The following is a 23,699-nucleotide window of genomic DNA, read 5'->3' as shown; positions in this document are numbered from 1 at the left end:
AGTGAGGGAATACTGGAAAAATAGGAAACAACAACAACAGAAGAAGAGGAACTGAAGTTGTTAACGTGATCCTAGTTGGTCAATACGATTGTAAAAAAAAAGCCGACAGGTGGCGTGAAAGCGATTGCGTTTACAAAGATTGACACAAGTAAGTAATAAACTTTATCGTACGTGAAATGTTTATACAAAATAACATGGTAGTGACTGACAAATTGAAGGTAATGTTTAATTTATACCTAATGAAATATCACATAGTACTAATTATAAAAATTATTTAACAGTATGAAAAACCAGCCCCAGTTGCAACTTGGACTGGTTTTTCGTTCTATTGATTAAGAGTAGTTGCTGACCCAAGCTACTCCAGCATGCTGGATGTTCGTTAAAAACTATTTATTCAGGTACGAAGAAAAGGCCCCTGTAAGATTTTGAATAAATAGGGTTAGCTTTTTGGTAGTTTCGATGAATGTTTACAGAGTTGAATTCTACCAAACCGACGGTGCTGTAGTTTTTGTACACTGCGTAAATGACGTAGTATATGGTAGCGTCGGTACGGAAAGAAACACGAATTAACGTGTGAAAGAAACGGAGAACCGGCGGCTTTTCTTTGTGTTCTGTTCGTTTTTTATTTGGCACTTAATTGGAACCGCACATCGTTCAGAGTTAGTCCATTACATTATACATCTCTAAGGGAGGACGACGGTTCAATCCCGTCTCCGGCCATCCTGATTTAGGTTTTCCGTGATTTCCCTAAATCGCTTCAGGCAAATGCCAGGATGGTTCCTGTGAAAGGGCACGGCCGATTTCCTTCCCCATCCTTTCCTCACCCGAGCTTGCGCTCCGTCTCTAATGAACTCGTTGTCGACGGGACGTTAAACACTAATCTCCTCCTCCTCCTCCTATACATCTCTAAAAAATATAAACTGAATTTTATAAGTAAGAACAATTAGTTGATTGCGTAACTTCTGCTCTTTTATCTGTATGTAACCAAAACAACTGCATTTGGTGTAAATACAGTTTACATGCTCAAACACAAAAAATCTATACAGTTATTGTTGTTTCTTATACTCAACTGATCGTTCTTCGTCATAATCAAAGGCAAAAGTTGCCTATTATTATTGATAAATGCGAAAGTTGTTTGTAAATAACAGAAACAATTTCATATAAGCTCGAAGAAATATTGAAGTGATTTTTGAGTTTTTGCGCTGTTCTTTTTTTAAACTTTACCTTTTTTGAGGAAATTTTTTAGCATTATATGATAAATCTGTATTTTTGTTTATTTTTTACTACAGCGTTCCTCTGTTTTATGCAACAAATCAACTGTTTTCGAAGAAACCCGGAATTAAACATTGATAAATTCAGTTTTGCTATAAATACAGGGAGATTACGTAGAACATAAATATTCCATAGGATAGGCGGCCGGCCGGTCGGTGTGGCCGAGCGGCTCTAGGCGCTTCAGTCTGGAACCACGCGACCGCTACGGTCGCAGGTTCGAATCCTGCCTCGGGCATGCATGTGTTTGATGTCCTTAGGTTAGTTCGGTTTAAGTAGTTCTAAGTTCTAGGGGACTGATGACCTCAGAAGTTAAGTCCCATAGTGCTCAGAGCCATAGGCAGCCCTTTATATCCTGACAAAGTCTCTAGACGGTTCACCGGTTCCCGTTTCTAGGCTAATCAAGTGTGACACCGATCGCATACGCACCAAAGACATCGACATTAGGTAACGTTCGAAAGGTACACAATGCACCTAACGTGCAGGAAACGTGGTTACTGCCTTAACTGACCATGACTGTCAGGAAATCTACGGTGGTCTACGCTTATTTTTGATAGTCTAAGGTAGTCTACGGTAATTTTACAACCCTAGTGGTTGTTAATCTGCGATCGAACAGCTCCCGGCAGGGGCTGAGAGTGCGCTGCCGTCGACCTACCTGTAATTCTGAAAGCAGAACTTCTCTTGCTTCACGTGAGGTGGTACCCACCACATCATCTGTCTTCTTATCGTGAGGAATTTTTTCACCATTCATTGTAAAAACTGTATGAATAATAATATATTCCTGCTATTGTAACTATATGACAAAGTGGTTACTTTACCTTTCGTATATACTTATATTTCATTGATGATTACTCAATCACTGGTCGTCTTTTATGGTTAATAAACTAAAAAACTAAACTCCACCCGAAACAAGTAAGAAGGCACAACGGTACCGACCGGCCGCCGTGTCGCCCTCAGCCCACAAGGGTCACCGGTGTGAGTGTGGAGGGGCATGTGGTCAGCACGCCGCTCTCCCTGCCGTATGTCAGTTTCCGAGACGGGAGCCGCTACTTATCAATCAAGTAGCTGCTCAGTTTGCCTCACAAGGGCTGAGTGCAGCCCGCTTGCCAACAGCGCTCGGCAGATCGGATGGTCACCCACCCAAGTGCCAACACAGCCCAACAGCGCTTAACTTCGGTGATCTCTCAGGAACCGGTGTTACCACTGCGACAAGGCGGTTGACCTTTTATAGTTAATCCCTTATTGTATTTCACTAGGTATAAATCAAACATAACTTTCATTTTTATAAACTAGCCGTCTGAAGCGCCGCTGAGGTAGAAGGTGACATCGCAGGACGCCATGCTTTTTTGTCATCACAGAGGAAGTCTGTAGGCCCCTTTGAGCCCAATTTCATTCTTCTGTCCCTCAAAGGGGATAAATGACGGGGTTTAAAAAAAGTGACCCTTCAGTTCTTTTGCGCAGTGTATATCCTCTGCAAGGGTAGTACAGCGTATGGCAGAGGGTTTATCGATTTTCTATCCTACTCCATTCGTGTTTTGAGCAAGCCTAATCTGACTTACGTTATTTACGTGGCGTGATGTGCGATAGTTCTTCAAATACGGGGTACCTAAACGTATCCGACCGTGTTTCGCGAGAATTATGTTGTCTGTCTTCCAGGTATTCCAATTTATGTTGCTCGACCACTTCTGTTGCACTTTCGTATGAGCTGTACCGACGAGTTACAACCCTAGCAACGCACCTATGAATTCGTTCGGTGTGATGAGATGACCGTAAAAGATTCGGAGTAGATTTAAATAGTACTGGTTTGGACGGAACTATGAAAAATTTTCCAGTTAAATGGACTGAGTGGCTAAATGGAAAATGTAGATACTACTAAATCGACAGTATCCATTACGATGTTGCATTTTTAAGTTTCTAATCGGATCGCAAGGATTAAAGCTGAGCTACTCGGTAACAATTGCTGAGTAATAACAGGTCTCACTAATGGAACATATTGTTTTGAAAGTCAATGTTAATACTATGAGTGAATAAAGTGACGTACCGGGGCTGTGACAGTCACAAGGTGCTCTGTAATGAGTGGCCGTTTTACTTCCGTGTAATTAATGGACGTACGCGAAAAGAAACTTCTTGAATACTAGCTTTATCACCTTTTTCTTAATGTCCTTCACAGATGTGACCTGAATGGTGCAAATAAGCGGTAGATTTTTTAAAGAAATCGTCAGCGTGGTAAGGACTGTGCCTCTTAAATGTCTCGAATCTGATCGATTATGGTGATTTTTCAGGACGACGTAACATACTGCAGACATACATCACGCTTCCAGTAGGCGGAGCTTTGAGCCTGTAAATATTTCTCCTCCAGGAGGAGTATTTTAGGAACTCGTAGTCCTGAAACGAGAGTAATGGCAGGGACAGAGCAAAGATAGGGATAGAATATTGCTCGCGATCCTTATGCATGCTATTGGTCAGCTATTTTCGTACAAGGAAAAGTAGACGGTATTCCCCAGCCACCATCACTTACAGGTAATTTAGCAAACACGGTAACAGGAACATTTTTAAAACTGTAGTCATAGAAGAATGTCTTTGCTTGTATCTGCTGATATGGACCTGCTATCAGAACAGACGCGTCCATAAAGGTCATAAATAGTCCTTTTCTGTGGAGACAATACAGACGAATGCACAGAAGTTCAAATATGTAGACTGTGACGTACACAAGTACTTCGCTACAAGGTGTAAGGTGAAAAGAAGTCTTTTCAATATGTTCAAAACGCGTGTTCCGGTTTTTAAATCAGCTAAGCTTTATCAATAAATACTAAGTATGCATTGGAACAAATACAATTATTGCGAAATGAGATCTGTCTACCCGTAGCCTGTGGATGGCATATGACTGTCAATGTAATAATAAAAGCGAGTGTGTCTCGTATTACATTCCGTTACACTGTGGTACTGTAGTGAACGCCTTCGCAAGTCACGGAGCACGACATCTACTAGAGCGCATTATCTGCTGCATTTTGATTCTGTGAACAGACAGAACGAACTGTGTTTCACATGATCGTTATTTGTGGAATCCTTGTTGATTCCTTCAGAGAAGATTTTCAGTCTCTAGAGAGTCATAATACGCGACTATGAAATTTGAGGGAGGATCGGAGAGTAAAGCGCAATAATTTTTTTCTCCCTGCTGCTGCAGCTGGAATGTTGAAATTTCACGATGATGTAGTTTCAAGTTTGTGCTGCAGAGGTATTTTGTTTTCATGTGCAGCTCTAGCGAGAGAAGCCAGAACTACGAAACAAACGTGTCGCGCATGTTACTATCGTCAACTTGTGAAGAGCAGCGAAGTGTAGTTCAATATTTGTGGGACCAAGGGCATAAACCGAATGAAATTCGTAAGGACGTACGTGGCATGTATGGTTGCGCTGTATGGACCGTAGCAATGTCTTCAGCTGGTGCATTCTTCCAAGAGGGCCGGGTGAACGTTAGTCATCCCCCACGCTCTGGGAGGCCGGTAACAGCTGCAGAGCCATCGAGGCAGCAATTTTGAACTACCGGCGTGTGCAACTGCAAACCTTATCACAGCAGTTCAGCATTTCCTGTGGTGCGGTGTACGATATTGTTCATTACACGTAGAAATATAGTAAATTTAGTCCTCCTTGGCTGCCTACGAACCTGACAGACAACCACAAGTTCCAGCGAATGGCGAACGATGACAACCTTGGATTGTTTAACGCGATATGTCGCAGAAGGGCATGACATTCTGAAAGGAATCGTCATTGATGATGAGTCGTGGCCGTACCACTACACACCCGAAATCAAGTAGGCTCCTGTGATGTGAAGCCACACTGATTCCGCAGAACAAAAAAAAATCAGAGTGACTCAGTCTGCTAAGAAAGTGCGACTGATAGTCTGCTGGGATATGCATGGTGTGTTACTGGCGGAATTTGCTGAACAGGGGAATGCTACAGCCTACATTAAAACCAAGTTGCGTCGTGCCTTTAGTGACAAAAGCCAGAGAAGTTATGCTGACGGTTGAATTTTCTCATTTGAGAAGACCGAAGGCGCGATCAATTTTACTTGCTAGAAATATTCAGCAGGGAAGATCGCATAAATATTCCTTTATTCAAAACAAACGCTTTCGACAGACTTTGCTGTCGTCCTTAGGACTTCAAAAATCTTTTTTAATGAAACATGTTCATTTCACGTTGGACCTCACGCCAAGTCGTCATGTGGATAAAAGTCAGCATATTATAAAATGTTTGTCGTATCTGAAATATAGTTTCGTCAAATGTCCATGTCCACCTATATATCGCTCACAGATGCTTGTTTCATCACAGAAACACAGTACACAGTAGTACATCTGTTTACTTAAGCTGTGGATTTTTAATGTTTAGAGCATGTCCAGGTTATGTAAACGGATGTGCTACCGTGTACTGTGTTTTTCGATGAAACAAGCATCTGTGGGCGATGCATGTATGGGCATGGCCGTTTGAACAAGCTGCTTTATGTTTTTAAATATTTTACTTATAACAAACCTTTTATCATGTGCTGATTTTTATCCACATGACAACTTTGCCGTAATTTCAAGCAGTTTGGCTTGTCTGTTAGCACTGACAGCTCTACGCAAATGCCGTTGCTCTCGGTCGTTAAATGAAAGCCGTCGGCTAATGCGTTGTCTTTGGTGAGGGATAATGCCTGAAATTTGCTATTCTCGGCACCCTCTTGAGACTTTGGATCCCGGAATACTGAATTCCCGAGCGATTTCTGAAATACAATTTCTCATGCGTCTAGCTTCAACTACCATTCCGCATTCAGTCTGCTAATTTCCGTCGTGAGGCCATAATCACGTCAACATCTGTTGACGTGAATCACCTGAGTACAAATGACAGCTCCTCCAACGCACTGCCGTTGTATACGTTGTGTACGGGTTGCTACCGCCGACTATGTATGTGTGTATCGTTGTCTCGTGAACTACGTCACCTCGGCGTATTTTTTGGAGGGCGTTAGCGAGAAAAAAAATTATAAAAGGTCTAAAATTAAGTGTAAAAACTGTCAAAACTCGCTATGTGCTCTCATTCTCAAATACTGGATGAATGAACTCTGGGTAATTTGTACGCCATGGGTTACGCTGCCTTAGGACATATTAAAAGTTTCTATATTTAATACTAGATCAGTCTGTTAGACATTCATTGAGTAGATTATGACGGCATATTTCATTTTTAAATTCGGTCAGTAATTACACAAAATACTGGAAATCAAATTTTTGTGCCCCTGGAAGCCCTTGGACAGGCAAAGTAAACATGTATTAACAAAACAACAGTGCACGAGTATCATGTAACACGATTCAACTTTTTGGTGAACCAAACAACTTTTGATAAATGAACTATATGAATAACGCTCAGAATTGTGTAAAATATGGTATGTTCTAACACGACTTAATTTTAATTCCCAGTTTTGAGATAAAATATTCTGTAGGAAATTTTGCAAGATCTATTTATGTAATTATGATAGAATGTTGTAATTAAAGGAAAGTGTGAAGAATATGACAGATTACATTATTTCAAAACTTGGTCATGATCGGTCCATACGTTTTCTAGTCTGAGGAAAGTGAATTATAGAGTGATTTCAGCAGACGAAAATTCAGGCTGGGCACAGGTAAACCGCCAGAGCTGCCGCAAAACGGATGGAACCAAAACCAATGGTTTACAGTATTTTCATATCCGAAGATGCGAATAGGAGACTTTTGGAGAAGCTGCGGATGCGATCAGCAGTTTTTTTACCCCCACAGACTTTTACCTGGGATGGTAGAAGCCCACTTCTTTTCCACATGCACCTGCAATCAACTCAAAAATGGAAAAAAAAGAGAAAATAGAACAGAAGAAGACCAATAAAGCTGCAGAAGAGCACATTGTTCCACATACTCTACACAGAATCTTATAGATATGCATCGTACATTAAATCTGTACTAGCAGAAGTGAGCGAGTTAGGTGTTTCCGGCATAATTTTAACTTTGAATGGACACGGTTGCGTAATCGCTCCATCACACATTTTTTGAGAAAGCTTTACTGCGCACGTCTAATAGAAGATCAGATGCGTTCTGTCAGAGGATTCCGATGTGAGTGGCGTTTCACCAGAGTTTTCTGCACTTCATATATCTTTCGGTTGTCAACTGCTGGTTTCTCTACATGGACCTTCTTAAACTTATGATGTCTTTGGTAGAGGTTCTTTTCGTCTGCCAAGACAGAAAGAGAAGGCAGAAGAGAGCGAGACACAGTTAGATGAGTTGGGCTGCTCAAAAAAGATCAAAATATACAAACTTGATCCAAAACGGGTACAACCACCGGCCCACAGTGGCTAACGATTTGTCACAACTAGCATGTCAATAGGAGCACCGAAATAACAGAGGAGAACATAATTCTGCTTAATTCCCCATTTCCTTAAAATCAGTCTGCAGACTGGAAAGTGGTGAAGCCTGGACAACCATTTGTCGACGTTACATTATTATTGACTCCGTATTCCTTAAAATGGGATAACATTTTCGATAGCTTAGTGCCTTGTGTATATCTTGAGGTATAAGGGAGGGGGAGAGTAGAATTTCATATGGGAGTACTCCCACAGCACTGCTTGCTTAGTTTACAACGCTCAGTTTTGCCACCATAAAGTCAGTGCATCGTTTCAAGACACTTCCATCTCCATTTGGCCTTTTAGATTTAGATTGTCAGTAATTTCTCTATATCGATTAATGCTAATTCCAGAATATTTCCTTTGAAGAAGTAAAGAAGTTCTGATTTCCATCTATATACTACCTTAGTGTGTCCAATGTCTCAACGATTCGTAGTCTACATTATTTTCCTTTCCCTTTGCAAGAAATTTCTTTGAACAAGACTTTCTAGAAATTTCATAAACATCACACATGTCATGACACTCTTCCGTTGATGCGTTCTGTTCTTTTCGTGCACTGTTTCTGGATAGTTTACGTGCTGAACTATACTTTTCTTTCTTCGTGCTCTTTCGTTATAAAGTCTAAGGATACAGAATAGTCCTGATAGGAGATTGAAAACCTCTGTCGAGCCTTGAGAGGTGTTCTTTTCGTGCACTGTTTCTGGATAGTTTACGTGCTGAACTATACTTTTCTTTCTTCGTGCTCTTTCGTTATAAAGTCTAAGGATACAGAGTAGTCCTGATAGGAGATTGAAAACCTCTGTCAAGCCTTGAGACGTGCGTGGATAGTCCAGTTGGCTAAGAGAAATGCTTGCGAAGTATCTGGCTGTAGCTTCCAGACCCAGATCAACAGGCAATTTTCTCATGACTTACATTGCATTAAAAAATCAAATATCTACACTCGTGCTCATAAATTAAGGATAATGCTGATACATGGGAAACAACGCTCTGGTGGGCCGTTTGCGTGTTTAAATCACGTCGGGGCATGACCATGCGGTGCATTTGACTGCGGTCGTCGCACGGTGGCGCTGGCAGGAGTCCACATACGTAGAGGTGTGTTGGTGCATGTCAGAGTACGGTGCAGCGAGTAAGTGTGCAGACGTTTTCAGACGTGCTAGTGTTCACTGTGTGTTGAAAATGGCTAGCACGGGCCCTCCTTGTGCCACAAAGTGTGATCTCAAGATTATGGCAACGATTCCAGCAGTCAGGAAAAGTGTCCAGGCGCAACAGTACGGGACGTCCAGTGTACAGCACCACAAGAAGACTGATATATCACCATCAGTGCCCGCAGACGGCCACGGAGTACTGCAGGTAGCCTTGCTCGGGACCTTACCGCAGCCACTGGAACAGACAGACAGTCAGTGTACAGACGACTGAACAGACATGGTTTATTCGCCCGGAGACCTGCAAGGTCACAGGAGAGCCCGTAAAGCCTGGTGTCAAGAACACAGTACATGGTCATTGGAACAGTGGTCCCAGGTTATGTTCACAGACGAGTCCAGGTATAGTCTGAACAGTGATTCTTGCCGGGTTTTCATCTGGTGTGAACCAGGAACCAGATACCAACCCCTTAATGTCCTTGAAAGGGACCTGTATGGAGGTCGTGGTTTGATGGTGTGGCGTGGGATTATGACTGGTGCACTTACACCCCTGGATGTCTGACAGAGGAACTGTAACAGGTCAGGTGTATCGGGACGTCATTTTTCACCAGTATGTCCGCCTTTTCAGGAGTGCAATGGGTCCCACCTTCCTCCTGATGGATGATAACGCACGGCCCCACTGAGCTGTCATTCTGGAGGAGTACCTTGAAACAGATGTCAGGCGAATGGAGTGGCCTGCATGTTCTCCAGATCTAAACCCCATCGAGCACGTCTGGGATGCTCTCTGTCGACGTATCGATGCACGTTTTCAAACCCCTACGACACTTCAGGAGCTCCGACAGGCACTGATGCAAGAATGGGAGGCTAAACCCGGGCAGCTTCTCGATCACCTGATCCAGAGTATGCCAACCCGTTGTGCGGCCTGTGTGCGTGTGCATGGTGTTCATATCCCGTATTGATGAAGGGGTACATGCACAGGAAGCAGTGGCGTTTTGTATCACATGTGTTTCGGGACGGTTTTATTAACTTCTCACCAATACCGTGGACTTACAGATCTGTGTCGTGTGTGTTCCCTATGTGCCTATGCTATTATCACCAGTTTTGTGTAGTGCCACGTTGTGTGGCATCACATTCTGCAGTTATCATTAATTTATGTGCCTGAGTGTAGGTATCCAGGACTCTAGCTAAGACAACTGAAACATGTTGATTTATAAAATACAAACCATTTCCTTTTAGCATTCACATTCTTCAAATGTGTGTGTGTGTGTGTGTGTGTGTGTGTGTGTATGTGTGTGTGTGTGTGTGTGTGTGTGTGTGTGTGTGTGTGTGTGTGTAACGTTGTGTCAAAGCACAAGTAGTAGTTTCACTAGCGTTATCATTTCCACATAGAGCGCTAACGAACTTGGAAATAGGTATAACACCCTAATGAAATACACATGTCCATGAATTCAACATACTTGCTTAATTTAAGCTGTATTTGGACATAATTTTTTGGTCATAGACATTTGGGATGTCTTGTAGTAGTGGTCAGTCAACGCCTCTGCAGTCCATCAATCCTGATAGCGTAACATCATGAAGGTGTCCTGATGATCACATTCACAAACCGTACTGGCACCTATATATTTCAGTGAATGTATTTGAGAAACGCACTACCGCCAAACGCTGGTGCTGTGAGTAAGTAGTTTCCTTGCCCTCAGGTTCTTCCTGGTGAAGAAGAAGCGTGAGGGCCCACTGTCCATCACGGTGACGCCGTGCACCTCCAGCCTCCTCTGGTCGGTGGGCTACCGCAACGTCAGCAGTGACACCGAAATGGGTAAGTGGCAGGCGTCGTCCTACTGTCAGAGCAAAATCAAGGTTCAGATTCGGTCACAAATCCTCAATAAAATTTTTTTGATATGTGACAAAAATTTCGACCACCGTTGTAACTGGCCTTCATCACTGCGATGTATTTGCTATTGGGCCATATACAGATCTTGACCTTCAGTGCTACGCAAAATTAATATCTTGCAATTCTAGGCAACAGAAATATAAATAAAGAATCCTAGCAATAAATAGCATCAGTAACTCTTCTCCCCAATGGCGACATCTGCTCAAAAATCAAGTTCTGTAATGCTGAACTCAATTGATGGTGGGATCAAATATTAGTTTTCAACATGATTCTCATAATGTGTAGTAAACCTTTTATTCCTTGAATGGTTCAAGATATTGAAACGAGGTTCCATCAAACGATGGTAATCCGGGTGGCACGTAATTTGCTTGTTTGTGTGAAGCCGACACGGTTTCTTCTAAATGGGATAATACGAGTATACTGTCACGTTACTGTCACAGATCTTTAAGTCACATTGATTCATTTTCTGCCGCTATTTAGTGTTTATTTTAGTGAGAACACTGGAACTGTGTGCTTGGAGAGGTAACCTTGTGCCATCCATGCTGGGGTAGTGTGTCATTGGAAACGTTTCTACGGCCTCTTTTGTCGGCAGAAAGCAGTCTGTGAATCTCATTAGGTGAAGAGCGACTCCTCTGCCGATACGAGTACATTTCGCGCAAGTCGGATAGTGACCCTCTCCGCAGCTTTTGAAAGCTGTGATCAGTGAACGCCTTATATTCTCTACAGTCTCCAGAGAATGACTTACTTGCCAGTTCTGCAAGCATCTTAGAGCAGTATACCACGGTACCATCTGACCAATGTGGGAGTATCAGTTTCATTTGTCAGTTGCTCTGAAATTTGGTTTCTACACAGAGGAATGAACGAAATGTAGCTGCATCAGTGGGGAGAGCCGAAAATTTATGCCAGTGTCTCCTGCTCAAGTTATAGATGCTCTGATCACTAAGCCATCCGGACGGAGTAACCATAACAACTGCACGGAATCTCCCAGCACGCCCAGTTTCTTAACTATTCCCCGCCCATTATGTGAGGATAATGGGCGGGGAATAGTTAAGAAACTGGGCGTGCTGGGAGATTCCGTGCAGTTGTTATGCCTGCAGCGTTTCACCGATTCCCATAAGAGTTCGAGATGTTGTGCATCTACACTGAAGGAATCATTGGCCAGCCTCGCCTTGATTGTATATGAGGTGTCTATTCTTTCGGACATGTTCGTGCAGTTGTGATGACTGCTCTGTGTGGATGTCTTAATGGTCTGAGCATCTACCTATTAAGCAGGAGACACAGGTTCGAAGACCGGAGTGGCATACATTTTCAACTTTCCCATTTACATAAATTAATGCCTACTACGCAGCTAAATGTCGTTCATTTCTTCGTGTCTTGATTTATGATGGCTACAGGATCAAAACACTGTCTGCTCTTTCGGACATGTCCGGAACGACAGACATCACATTCATGACTTATATCTACGCCACTGTAGACAGTGTTCTTGGCACGTAAGCCTGACCAGTTATGGAGACACTGCATTGACCCAGTACCAACTTTGTGTTCAAAATGTGAAGCTTGTACACAAAAAGAGGGAAGTTACATGTGCTTTCCAACGATTTTTCGTAACAATTATCGCCCATGACATTGGCAACAGCATAGAGTCGTTCCCTCTGGGTAGACTTTTTCGAAATGTAGTGTTGGAAAAGAGCAACTAGATTGAAGGAATCGGTAGACGGCTACCATCTGGTGAGATAATTTTGAAGGATCGCGTCATGGAAACCGTCTGGTGTCGTTCGGAACACTTTCCTGTTCTGCGCACCACGCAGTAGCAAGATCCATATTCCGAGCAACTCGCTTAATAGTGTGTTTCTAACACACAACTTCCTTCTCCCCTACCCCGCCGCCCCCGCCCCCCTTTCCTTTTCCACTCCATATACAGACCCCGACTCCAGTTCCCCCTCTCTCCTTGTTCCCAACAGCCATCCCCGTCCCGTCACCACCTCTTATCAGCCCTCAGTCCTCCTCACCACTACTCTCCTATCTCCCTCTACGCCCACCTTGATTATCATCCACAATCTACCGTCGCAGGGCAGGTCTTTCTCAAGTTTTAGTGAACATGCATGGTGCTCCGTTTTCAATGTCCTGTGTATCTTCTGTCGTGTTCAGTGTTTTTCAAGTGTTATTTTCAGTGTTTAGTGTTCTTCAGGTGTTTCACAAATGTTTTTAACTATACTGTCTGTCCATATTTTTATCATTGTTTTAAACAATTCATGAATACAGCATTATACATTTATCTTTCTCCCATTCACATCACTTTTTCAAATAATTTTAAATTCATAGCATATATTCCTCTTTGTTTTTCTGTCTTAGCATCTAAGTTAGTTCTACTGGCTGAGAGCAGGTTTTTATAGACCTGAAAGCCAACCTGCCCTCCCCCACCATCCCCCCATGTGGGCTGCGGGGGAGTGGGGGAGGGGCGATCAAACAACAATAAAACAAAAAACAAGTCGCCAAGCAACAAATAGCATACCGATGTCGAAACAGGAAATATTTTACATTATGACTGCTTACAGCACCCTAGTTTCACATGGTGGCAGAAAGTGGAAGTATTATTTTTCAGCTTACTCCCCGAGCGCACCAATTATTAATGAACATACCTACAATTTTTCTGTGTCATGCGATGTATACAACCCGCACTGTAGCACTCGAAACATCCTTAGTTTAATTATAATCACTCAGTATAAATTATGGCCATGCTACGTACAGAACTGAGTTCAGGGCATGCTGATACGATAGCTCCATACTAAGCGGTCATATACAACCGCACACCCGTAGAAAGATCGTACCCAAAGACTGGAAAGTTAAAGTCACACCAATACCCAAGAAATGTAACAGGAGTAATCTGCTGAGTTATAGACACATATCACTAAAGCTGGCTTTCAGTAGGACTTTGAAACATATCCTGTGCTCGAACGCTATGAATTACCTCGAAAAAAAAGATTTATTGACAAATAGCCAAAACGGATTCAAAAAAATATCGTTCTTGTGAAATACAATCCGCTCTTCATTCTCACGAAGCAATGAATGCTATCAACAGGGGGCGTCAAATTGATCCGTATTTTTAGAATTCCAGAAGGCTTTTGAAACTGTTTCTCACAAGGGACTCCTGATTAAATTGCGTATCTAGGGAGTATCGTTTCAGTTTTGTGACTGGGCTCGTGATTTCCTGTCAGAAAGGTGACAGTTCGTAATTGATGGAAAGTCATTGAGTAAAAGAGAAGTAATATCTAGCGTTCCCCAAGGAAGTTTAATAGGCCCCCTGTTGTTTCCGATCTGCATAAACGATTTAGGAGACAATCTGAGCAGTCCTCTTAGATGGTTGTACATGATGCTGCTATTTACGGTCCTGTAAAGTCACCAGATGATCAAAACTAATTGCAAAATAATTTAGAAATCTGTATGGTTCAAAAAGTTGGCAAATGATTCTTAATCATGAAAAGTGTCAACTCATCCACATGAGAATGATAAGAATCCTCTAAATTTCAGTTATGCGATAAATGACACAAATCTAAAGATTGTAAACTCTGCTAAATACTTAGGGATTACAATTACGAATAACTTTAACTGGAACGATCATTAAATGAAACAATAAATTTACTGCCATCAGGCACTGTTTATTCATCTCCACGATGCGTTTCAAAGGGTTAATCCTCCATCATCAAGTGGATTTACATTTGGTAGTATGAAATGTGTGTGTGTGTCTGTGTGTTGTGTTGAGATTTTTTGGAGGAACTTACGGCACTGTCTAGAGGAGAAACAAAAAACTATTTCAGAACATGGTTTTGGGTTTCTTTTGCTAAAAAACTAAATGTACATCTAACGGTAAAAATGAAATAAGTTAATTAAAGTACCTCCAGTGATCACAGGTTCCTTTCACTGCAGTAACACATCACATGTATACTGTCATATTTTCTAAACAAATATGGCGTCTGAAAACTATTAAATCCAAGGGTCATATAATAGAAGAGGAACATTATACCAAAGTACTAAGAATACACATCGTAACAACATTGTTACAGTATAAGTTTTAAAAGCTTTTGGAGATCTTTTTTTTGAGGTGTTGAATACATGTGTTGGAATAAATATTTCAGGTGATATATATCCGATTTTGTCAAGTTAATATAGCTTAAACTTTGTATTCGTTTATATATTCAGGTTACAAGCTGCAAACTTTAATTACAATAATTATGTTGGCTACAGTGGTAAACTTATACATAAATTACAGGTTTGGTTGGATTCACAGATATGTGTGAAAGGCTGGAGGCAGAAGGAGAGGAAGAGAAAGTGAGAGGGAGAGAGAGGGGGGAAGGAGTGATTGGATGAGAGCAAACTTTCCAAAACAGTGGTTTCTTTAAGATTATATGTTACATGTAACAACTGCCTAAAGCTTGGGGTAGTAAATTTAGTTAATGCTTTAAAATATGCAGATGGATGTACAGTTTGTGCCATTGGTTAAAGTACATATAGTTTCAAGCTGACAGGGGATACAAGCTGTTAGTGTGATGGTATATTTGTGAATGAGGTGAATCCCTTGTTTATTGGGGGGATGTCATGGCAACGTAACTAAATATTTATGGTAAATATGAAGGTTTGCGTGTGTTTGTGTGTGTGTGTGTGTGTGTGTGTGCGTGTTTGTGTGTGTGTGTGTCGTGAGTGCGCACATTGTAAATTTAATAACGTGGGCAGCTTTGAAAACAGAGATGATACTATTATACATATTGTCATTTTTGTCATTTAAGATGTATTCAGGTTGTTTTGTTTGGTGTATGTGTATCTGCAGTGTTTCAAGGATGTCTAGTATTTTTTCCTTTGTGTTGGATGTGTAGGATGCTGATACTTGTGTTGTTAACGTGGTGTTTTGTTTGATGCGGGTGGGTGGCTATTGCTGATGTGCGGTATTTTTTGTTTATTAGTTCCGCCCTGTGTTCTTTGAACTTAATCACAAACGATCTGCTTGTTTGGCCTATGCAGAAGCAGTCATCGTGCAAACATTCAATTTTGTACACACCTGTGTGATGAAGTAGGTTTGTGTGTTGATAGTGCTAGGTAACGTCTGTCCAATCTTGTTGTCTATGGTAAAGGTTACGCTTAAGCCTTTTCGTTTGAAGACATTGGCAGTCTGATATGAAATATGACCTAGAAAGGGAATTGTATGGAAGATGTTGTTTTCTTTTCGTTTCTTGTGATATGATTGCTTTGCCACTATTGAGTGTTTTAGGCTGCCTACTGTGGAGTTGTTATAACCATTTGCAATAGCTGTTTGTTTTATTATTTCGATCTCTTGTTCACATTCGTGTTCAGAGAGTGGTAGTTGGATATGTCTATTGACCATGTACCGCTAGGCTGTCATTTTGTTGTATGTGTGGTTGAAAGAGGAGCTGTGGATGTTGAATAATTGGTTCAACTCATTGGTGTCATCTTTTGTGCCATTGACTAAAATGATGGTACCATCTACAAATCTGCAGTCGTAGATGATATTTTTGAGGAGTTGGTGACTGGAATTGAGGATTTTGTCTTGTAAATTACTTATAAATATTTCAGTTAGCAATCCGGAAAGGTTTGAGCCAATTACAAGGCCATCTGTTTGTTTGTAGATTTTATCGCTAAATTTAAAATATTTGTGTGAAAGAGTGAATTCGAGCAGGTCCATTAGTTCAGTAATGTCAGTTGAATGGATTTTTTGTGCTTTTGTAGGTTGGCATTAATTACCTGTAGTGTGGGATCTATTGGCAGAGAGTAATAGACTTTGTATGTCAAATGAAGCAAGTGTGGATCCATCAGGAACTTCTACGCTTTTGACATGCTGTGTAAATTCTGCTGAGTTTTTAAGTGTTCTCTCATTATTGATTGTGTATGCTTCTTTGAGAATTTTGAAGAGCGTTTTGTTAAGTTTTAATGTTGGGCTGTCGCTACAGTTCGCTATAGGCCTGATGAGTTAATGTTCTGCTATATGATCCTTGCACCAAATAGATTCCAGACGCCATAGGTGTTTACAAAATGTGACAGTATACATGTGATGTGTTACGACAGTTAAAGCAATCTGTGGCCACAGTAAGTACTCTGTTTCAGTTATTTCATTTTTACCTTTAGATATACGTTTACTTTTTTGTCAAAAGAAACCCAGAATCATGTTCTGAAATAGTGTTTTATTTCTCCATTAGGCAGTGCCATAAGTTATTCCAAAAAATCGTGACACAAGACACACACATATTTCATACTAACAAAAGTAAATCCATCAAATGACGGAGGTTTAAACCTTTGAAACGGGCGCCGGCCGGGTGGCCGAGTGATTCTAGGCGCAACAGTCTGGAGGCGCGTGACCGCTACGGTCGCAGGTTCGAATCCTGCCTCGGGTATGGATGCTTGTGATGTCCTTAGGTTAGTTAGGTTTAAGCAGTTCTAAGTTCCAGGGGACTGATGACCTCAGAAGTTAAGTCCCATAGTGCTCAGAGCCATTTGAACCATTTTTGAAACGCGTCGTGGACATAAATAAACAGTGACCGGTGACAGTAAATTTGTTGGTTCATTTAACGTCAGTAAGAGTCACAGTAAAGCACAACCTAAAATTTTCGCATTTAAAGTTGAAACAATCGCACAGATAATGTTGTGGGAAAAGGAAAACAAAATGTGATTTACTATCGGAACACTTAGAAAATATAACAGGTTTAGTAAACAGAAGGGGTGGCCGAGCGGTTCTAGGCGCTACAGTCTGGAGCCGCGTGACCGCTACGGTCGCAGGTTCGAATCCTGCCTCGGGCATGGATGTGTGTGATGTCCTTAGGCTAGTTAGGTTTAAGTAGTTCTAAGTTCTAGGGGACTGATGACCTCAGAAGTTAAGTTCCATAGTGCTCAGAGCCATTTGAACCATTTTTTTTAGTAAAAACACTGGTTGCGCTATGCTTGTCCGCCCTGCTGTGCCGTGTGGTGTGCACATCAGGTAGATTGACGAAGGGCAGTTCGTTTCGTATTATCGCGAAATAGGAGAGAGGGTGCCACATATATCATATTCGAATTGGGGTTGCAGTCATTAAAACAAAGGAGTTTTTCGCTGCGGCAGGACCTTCTCGTGAAATTTCAATCATCATTTTTCTCCTCAGAGACTGAAAATATTTTGTTGGTGCCGGCCTATGTAGGGACAAATGATCACCATAATAAAATAAGAAAAATCGGAACTCGCACGGATAGATTTAAGTGTTCGATTTTCCCACGCGCTTTTCGAGACTGGAACGGTAGAGAAATAGCCTGAAGCTGGTTCGAGGAACCCTCTGACAGGCACTTATTTGTGAGTTGCACAGTAATCATATAGCTGTAGATCTAAAGTGTCCTCGAGCTCCAACAAGACATTCAGTACGGTGGCTGATGAGAGTAGCAGAATAAATTAAATACGAAGATAGCTGCTTGGAGCACTCGGTACTGGGTCAAGCACTGGTTGCCGTGACGGTCTCTTTATGTGATGGCTCTCGCCCCGCACAAGCTTCCGTGACGCTAGCCGTGGTGTTGTCGGCAGGCGACCCCGAGCCGGAGCAGTCGCTGGGCGAGTACCGCGGCCGGCAGCTGCGCACGCTGCAGGTGCGGCCCGCGGCGCCCGGCCTGTACACGGTGCGCGTGGCGCCGCTCGAGGGCCAGTCGTACGTGATGCTGTACGCCACGCAGCAGCCGGGCGGGCCCGGCCCGCTCTCCGTGCGCCACAAGCCGCGCCTCAAGCTGCAGCGCCGCCAGCGCCGCAAGGGACTCACCGTGCGCTGGGAGCCCAGGTAAGCCGACACCTGCTGCCGGTCTCAGTCCTACCGCCACTCAGCATTATTGTCATAATCACCTTCAAGCTCCGCATATTACGAGGGGCGATCGAAAAGCAACACACAATAACTTTTTTTTTTCTCCCCATCTATTGCAGCTGGAATGTTGAAATTTCACGAGAGTGTTTCACAATTCGTGTTACACACATCTGGAAGTTGTGGAGGGGACATCGTAGATTAAGTTGTACATAGAAACTCACGTCCGGAAACGTCATCCGGCGACGCTGCAGAGCGTCGAAATTTATAGCTGCCGGCGCCTGTCCTTAATGTATGTATATACGGAATGATTCCACGATGACGTCACAAACGCTCTAAGGTATTGGAAAAGAATAAATGAATCAATTTGAGTTAAAGTCCCCTCTACCGGAAACGAAGGAGTCGAAAGTTATAAACCAAAACTATATACACTACTGGCCATTAAAATTGCTACGCCACGAAGATCACGTGCTACACATGCGAAATTTAACCGACAGGAAGAAGATGCTGTGATATGCAAATTATTAGCCTTTCAGAGCATTCACACAAGGTTGGCGCCGGTGGCGACACCTACAACTTGCTGGCATGAGTAAAGTTTCCAACCGATTTCTCATACACAAACAGCAGTTGACCGGCGTTGCCTGGTGAAACGTTGCTGTGATGCCTCGTGTAAGGAGGAGAAATGCGTACCATCACGTTTGCCACTTTGATAAAAGTCGGATTGTAGCCTATCGCGATTGCGGTTTATCGTATCGCGACATTGCTGCGAGCGTTGGTCGAGATCCAATGAGTGTTAGCAGAAATTGGAATCGGTGGGTTCAGGAGGGTAATACGGAACGTCGTGCTGGATCCCAACGGCCTCGTATCACTAACAGTCGAGATGACAGACATCTTATCCACATGGCTGTAACGGGTCGTGCAGCCACGTCTCGATCCCTGAGTCAACAGATGGGGACGTTTGAAAGACAACAACCATCTGTACGAACAGTTCGACGACGTTTGCAGCAGCATGGACTATCAGCTCGGAGACCATGGCTGCGGTTACCCTTGACGCTGCATCACAGACAGGACCGCCTGCGATGGTGTACTCAACGACGAACCTGGGTGCACGAATGACAAAACGTCATTTTTTCGGATGAATCCAGGTTCTGTTTACAGCATCATGATGGTCGCACCCGTGTTTGGCGACATCGCGGTGAACGCACTTTGGAAGCGTCTATTCGTCATCGCCATACTGGCGTATCATCCGGTGTGATGGTATGGGGTTCCTTGGTTACACGTCTCGGTCACCTCTTGTTCGCATTGACCTCACTTTGAACAGTGGACGTTACATCTCAGACGTGTTACGACCCGTGGGTCTACCCTTCATTCGATCCCTGCGAAACCCTACATTTCAGCAGGATAATGCATGTTGCAGGTCCTGTAGAGGCCTTTATGGATACAGAAAAAGTTCGACTGCTGCCCTGGCCAGCACATTCTCCAGATCTTTCACCAATTGAAAACGTCTGGTCAATGGTGGCCGAGCAACTGGCTCGTCACAATACGCCAGTCACTACTCTTGATGAACTGTGGTATCGTGTTGAAGCTGCATGGGCAGCTGTACCTGTACACGCCATCCAAGCTCTGTTTGACTTAATACTCAGGCGTATCAAGGCCGTTATTACGGCCAGAGGTAGTTGTTCTGGGTACTGATTTCTCAGGATCTATACACCCCAATTGCGTGAAAATGTAATCACATGTCAGTTCTAGTATAATATATCTGTCCAATGAATACCCGTTTATCATCTGCATTTCCTCTTAATATATATATATATATATATATATATATATATATATATATATATATATATATATATATATATATATATATATATATATTAAGGCGAGACGGCCCACAATATCTCTTCAGCGCAGGCTCGAACTCTTACATCGGCGAAATGCTGCAAGTAATGAGGGTAATAGGCAAGGGACTAACATTCATAATGTAAGGATAAGTTGAGAATTTGTGTCTGAGTAGGAGGGGGCCAAGCTAGTTTAGTCCGTGCAGCTGCAATGAGCCCTGTGTCCGGATGGCTTAATAGTCAGAGCATTTGCCCTGTAAGCAGGAGACTCGCGTTCGAATCCCTATCCGGTACAAATTTTCAATTCTCCCGATTAATTTCAAATAAGACAAGCTAGCACCCAATGCCTGTAATTCCTTTGTGTCTTGAAAGCCGTTCTGAACGCTTGTTCCATCTTCACTAGTGTAAAACACATCTCCTCTATTGAACAAGTGCTCATAGCTCTAACCATACCCATTTTAGAGAACACTTTAGAGACTTTTCTTTCTTGTTTTTTGATCGATACTACCACCTCTGAAAGTTTCCTACCCTACAATCTTAGCAACCACAGTACGAGTACATATAAACCTTCGGGAGAGGTATTAGAACGGTTTTCGCTTATAACTTTCGACTACTTCGTTGCCGGTACAGGTACACTTACCTCAAATTAATACTTTTATGCGTCTCCATCATCAGTGAAAATAACATCATCATGGAATATCCCTGTGTATAACAACTTTTACAGGCGCCGGCGCCTACGACTTGGGCGCTTTGTTGCGTCGTTGCATGATGTTGCCGGACATTGACTCCCACGTAATACTTGATCTACTAAGTCCACTCTACAGCCTCTACGAATGTATAACCTACAGCCTCTAGAAGTGTATAACATGAATTGTGAAAGACCCTGTAGTTTTAAGTTTGTGCTACAGCCTCTAGAAGTGTATAACATGAATTGTGAAAGATCGTGTAGTTTTAAGTTTGTGCTACAGAGGTTATTTTATTTTCATTTACAGCTCTAGTGAGAGAAGCCCGAGCTACGAAACAAACGTAGCCCGCATGTTACAGTCAGCTTGTGATGAGCAGCGAAATGTACTTCGATATCTGTGGGCCCGAGCCCATAAGCCGAGTGAAATTGACAGGGATATGCGTGGCGTTTATGGGGACGACTGTATGGACCAAGCAATTACTCGATAAATAGTACAATTCTCAAGGCTGTCAATTCAACTAAGTACCTGGGTGTTAAAATTACGAACAACTTCAGTTGGAAAGACCACATAGATAATATTGTGGGGAAGGCGAGCCAAAGGTTGCGTTTATTGGCAGGACACTTAGAATATGCAACAAGTCCATTAAAGAGACAGCTTACACTACACTCGTTCGTCCTCTGTTAGAATATTGCTGCGCGGTGTGGGATCCTTGCCAGGTGGGATTGACGGAGGACATCGAAAGGGTGCAAAAAATGGCAGCTCGTTTTGTATTATCACGTAATAGGGGAGAGAGTGTGGCAGATATGATACGCGAATTCCGATGGAAGTCATTACAGCAAAGACGTTTTTCGTCGCGGCGAGAGCTATTTACGAAATTTCAGTCACCAACTTTCTCTTCCGAATGCGAAAATATTTTGTTGAGCCCAACCTACATAGGTAGGAATAATCATCAAAATAAAATAAGAGAAATCAGAGCTCGAACAGAAAGGTTTAGGTGTTCGTTTTTCCTGCGCGCTGTTCGGGAGTGGAATGGTAGTGAGATAGTATGATTGTGGTTCGATGAACCCTCTGCCAAGCTCTTAAATGTGAATTGCAGAGTAGTCATGTAGATGTAGATGCCTCCAGGCAGTGTGGATTCTTCCAAGAGGGCCGTCTGAACCTTAAAGATTCGCCACACTCTGGGCCGCGGCGGGTAACAGTCGCAAATTTAAACGACCGGCATGTGAAGCTGCGGGCCCTATCGCAGCAGTTCAACATTTCCTATGGTGCGGTGTACGCTGTTGTTGATGACACATTGAAATTTCGTAAAGTTTGTGCTCGCTGGGTGCCTAAGACCCTGACATGGCCACAGAATGATGACAAGCTTGGATCAGTAACACGTTACGTCACAGAAGGGCATGTGTTTCCGAAAGGAATTGTCAGTTACGATAAGTCGTGGCCACACCACTACATGCTAGAAACTAAGCAGGCCTCTATCGAGTAAAAACTTTCAGGTTGCCCAGTATGAAAAAAATTCAAAGTACATCTGCTAGGAAAGTGCTTACGACAGAGTTGTGCGATATGCATGGTGTTATTTGTGGATTTCGCTGAACACGGGATGACTGTGAATGCTGCAGCCCGCATTAACACTTTGGTTAAATTGCGTCGTGTCCTTTGTGACAAATGCCACAACATTAATGCTGACAGTATCAAACATCCGTATGACAATGTTCGCCCCCATGTTCCTGCTCGTGTTCGTGTGAAAGTCTTCAAATTTGAGTGGGAGGTGCTCCAGCATTCACCATACACTCCAGACCTTGCACCTTCGAACTTCTATTTCAAAGGAACCATCCCAGTATTTGCCTAGAGCGATTCAGGGAAATCACAGAAAATGTAAACCTGGACGATCGGACCCGGATTTGAACCATCGTCCTCCCGAGTGCGAGTCCAGTGTACCAACGTTCGAACAACGCCCATAGTTGTGATGGGCACCGGCAGCTAGGCGCCTGCAAATACAAGGCCGTATGTGTGGGCTTACAATAAAAGGAATGCCGCAATGATCCATCCACTTTCCGTCTGATCAACGGGTCCAGCCCTTTTCCACTTCCATCATAAATCTGATGTTCTGGTGGATAGAATTCAGATGCTGCGAAAAGCGCCACAGCTCTTCTTCACCGCGGGGCCACACTACAAACGTATCATAAACATATCGTCAGAAGACTTTTCTTTTAAGTTCTGTCGAATCAAGTGCCCTCTCCTCAGATTCTTCCACAAAAAATTTGCAGTCAGAGGAGAGAGCCGACTACCCATGGCAACCCCATCAATTTGCTCAAAGTATTCACTGTTGAATATAAAGTAGGTTGTGGAAACCGCATGATGAAACAGAAGCTGTTATATCAGCTTTAAAATTACTGCTTATGAGTGGCAACGAATCCATGAGAGGGACACTAGACAAGAGAGAGACGACTTCGAAGCTTCCTAATAAGTCCGACTCGTTAAGTCTAAGTGACATCGGTCTATTAATAAAGTCAGTCTAGTCGCATCTGAACACATCCAACTCCTTTTTGTGGGGCCATATTAAAGACAAGGTGTACAGCAATAACTCCAAAACCATTGCTGAACTGAAAACAGCCATTCAAGAGGTCATCGACAGCATAGATGTTCCGACACTTCAGCGGGTCACGCAGAATTT

At 42.8% G+C, this 23,699-nt stretch overlaps 1 protein-coding gene across 1 annotated transcript in view; it reads left to right on the top strand.

Moving 5' to 3' along the window:
* LOC126235387 (protein NDNF) overlaps positions 1 to 23,699 on the top strand; it is a 265,282-nt gene that overhangs the window by 187,213 nt on the left and 54,370 nt on the right. Inside the window, exons 2-3 of the mRNA XM_049944109.1 lie at positions 10,497 to 10,612; positions 18,237 to 18,483. Of these exons, the coding sequence (XP_049800066.1) occupies positions 10,497 to 10,612; positions 18,237 to 18,483 (363 nt within the window). The remainder of the gene's footprint in view (positions 1 to 10,496; positions 10,613 to 18,236; positions 18,484 to 23,699) is intronic.

This window comes from Schistocerca nitens, chromosome 2 (genome assembly GCF_023898315.1).
Source record: "Schistocerca nitens isolate TAMUIC-IGC-003100 chromosome 2, iqSchNite1.1, whole genome shotgun sequence".
NCBI classification, from domain to species: domain Eukaryota; kingdom Metazoa; phylum Arthropoda; class Insecta; order Orthoptera; family Acrididae; genus Schistocerca; species Schistocerca nitens.
The sequence above is the reverse complement of the archived record's forward strand: the minus strand, read 5'-3'. Positions and strand labels throughout refer to the sequence as shown.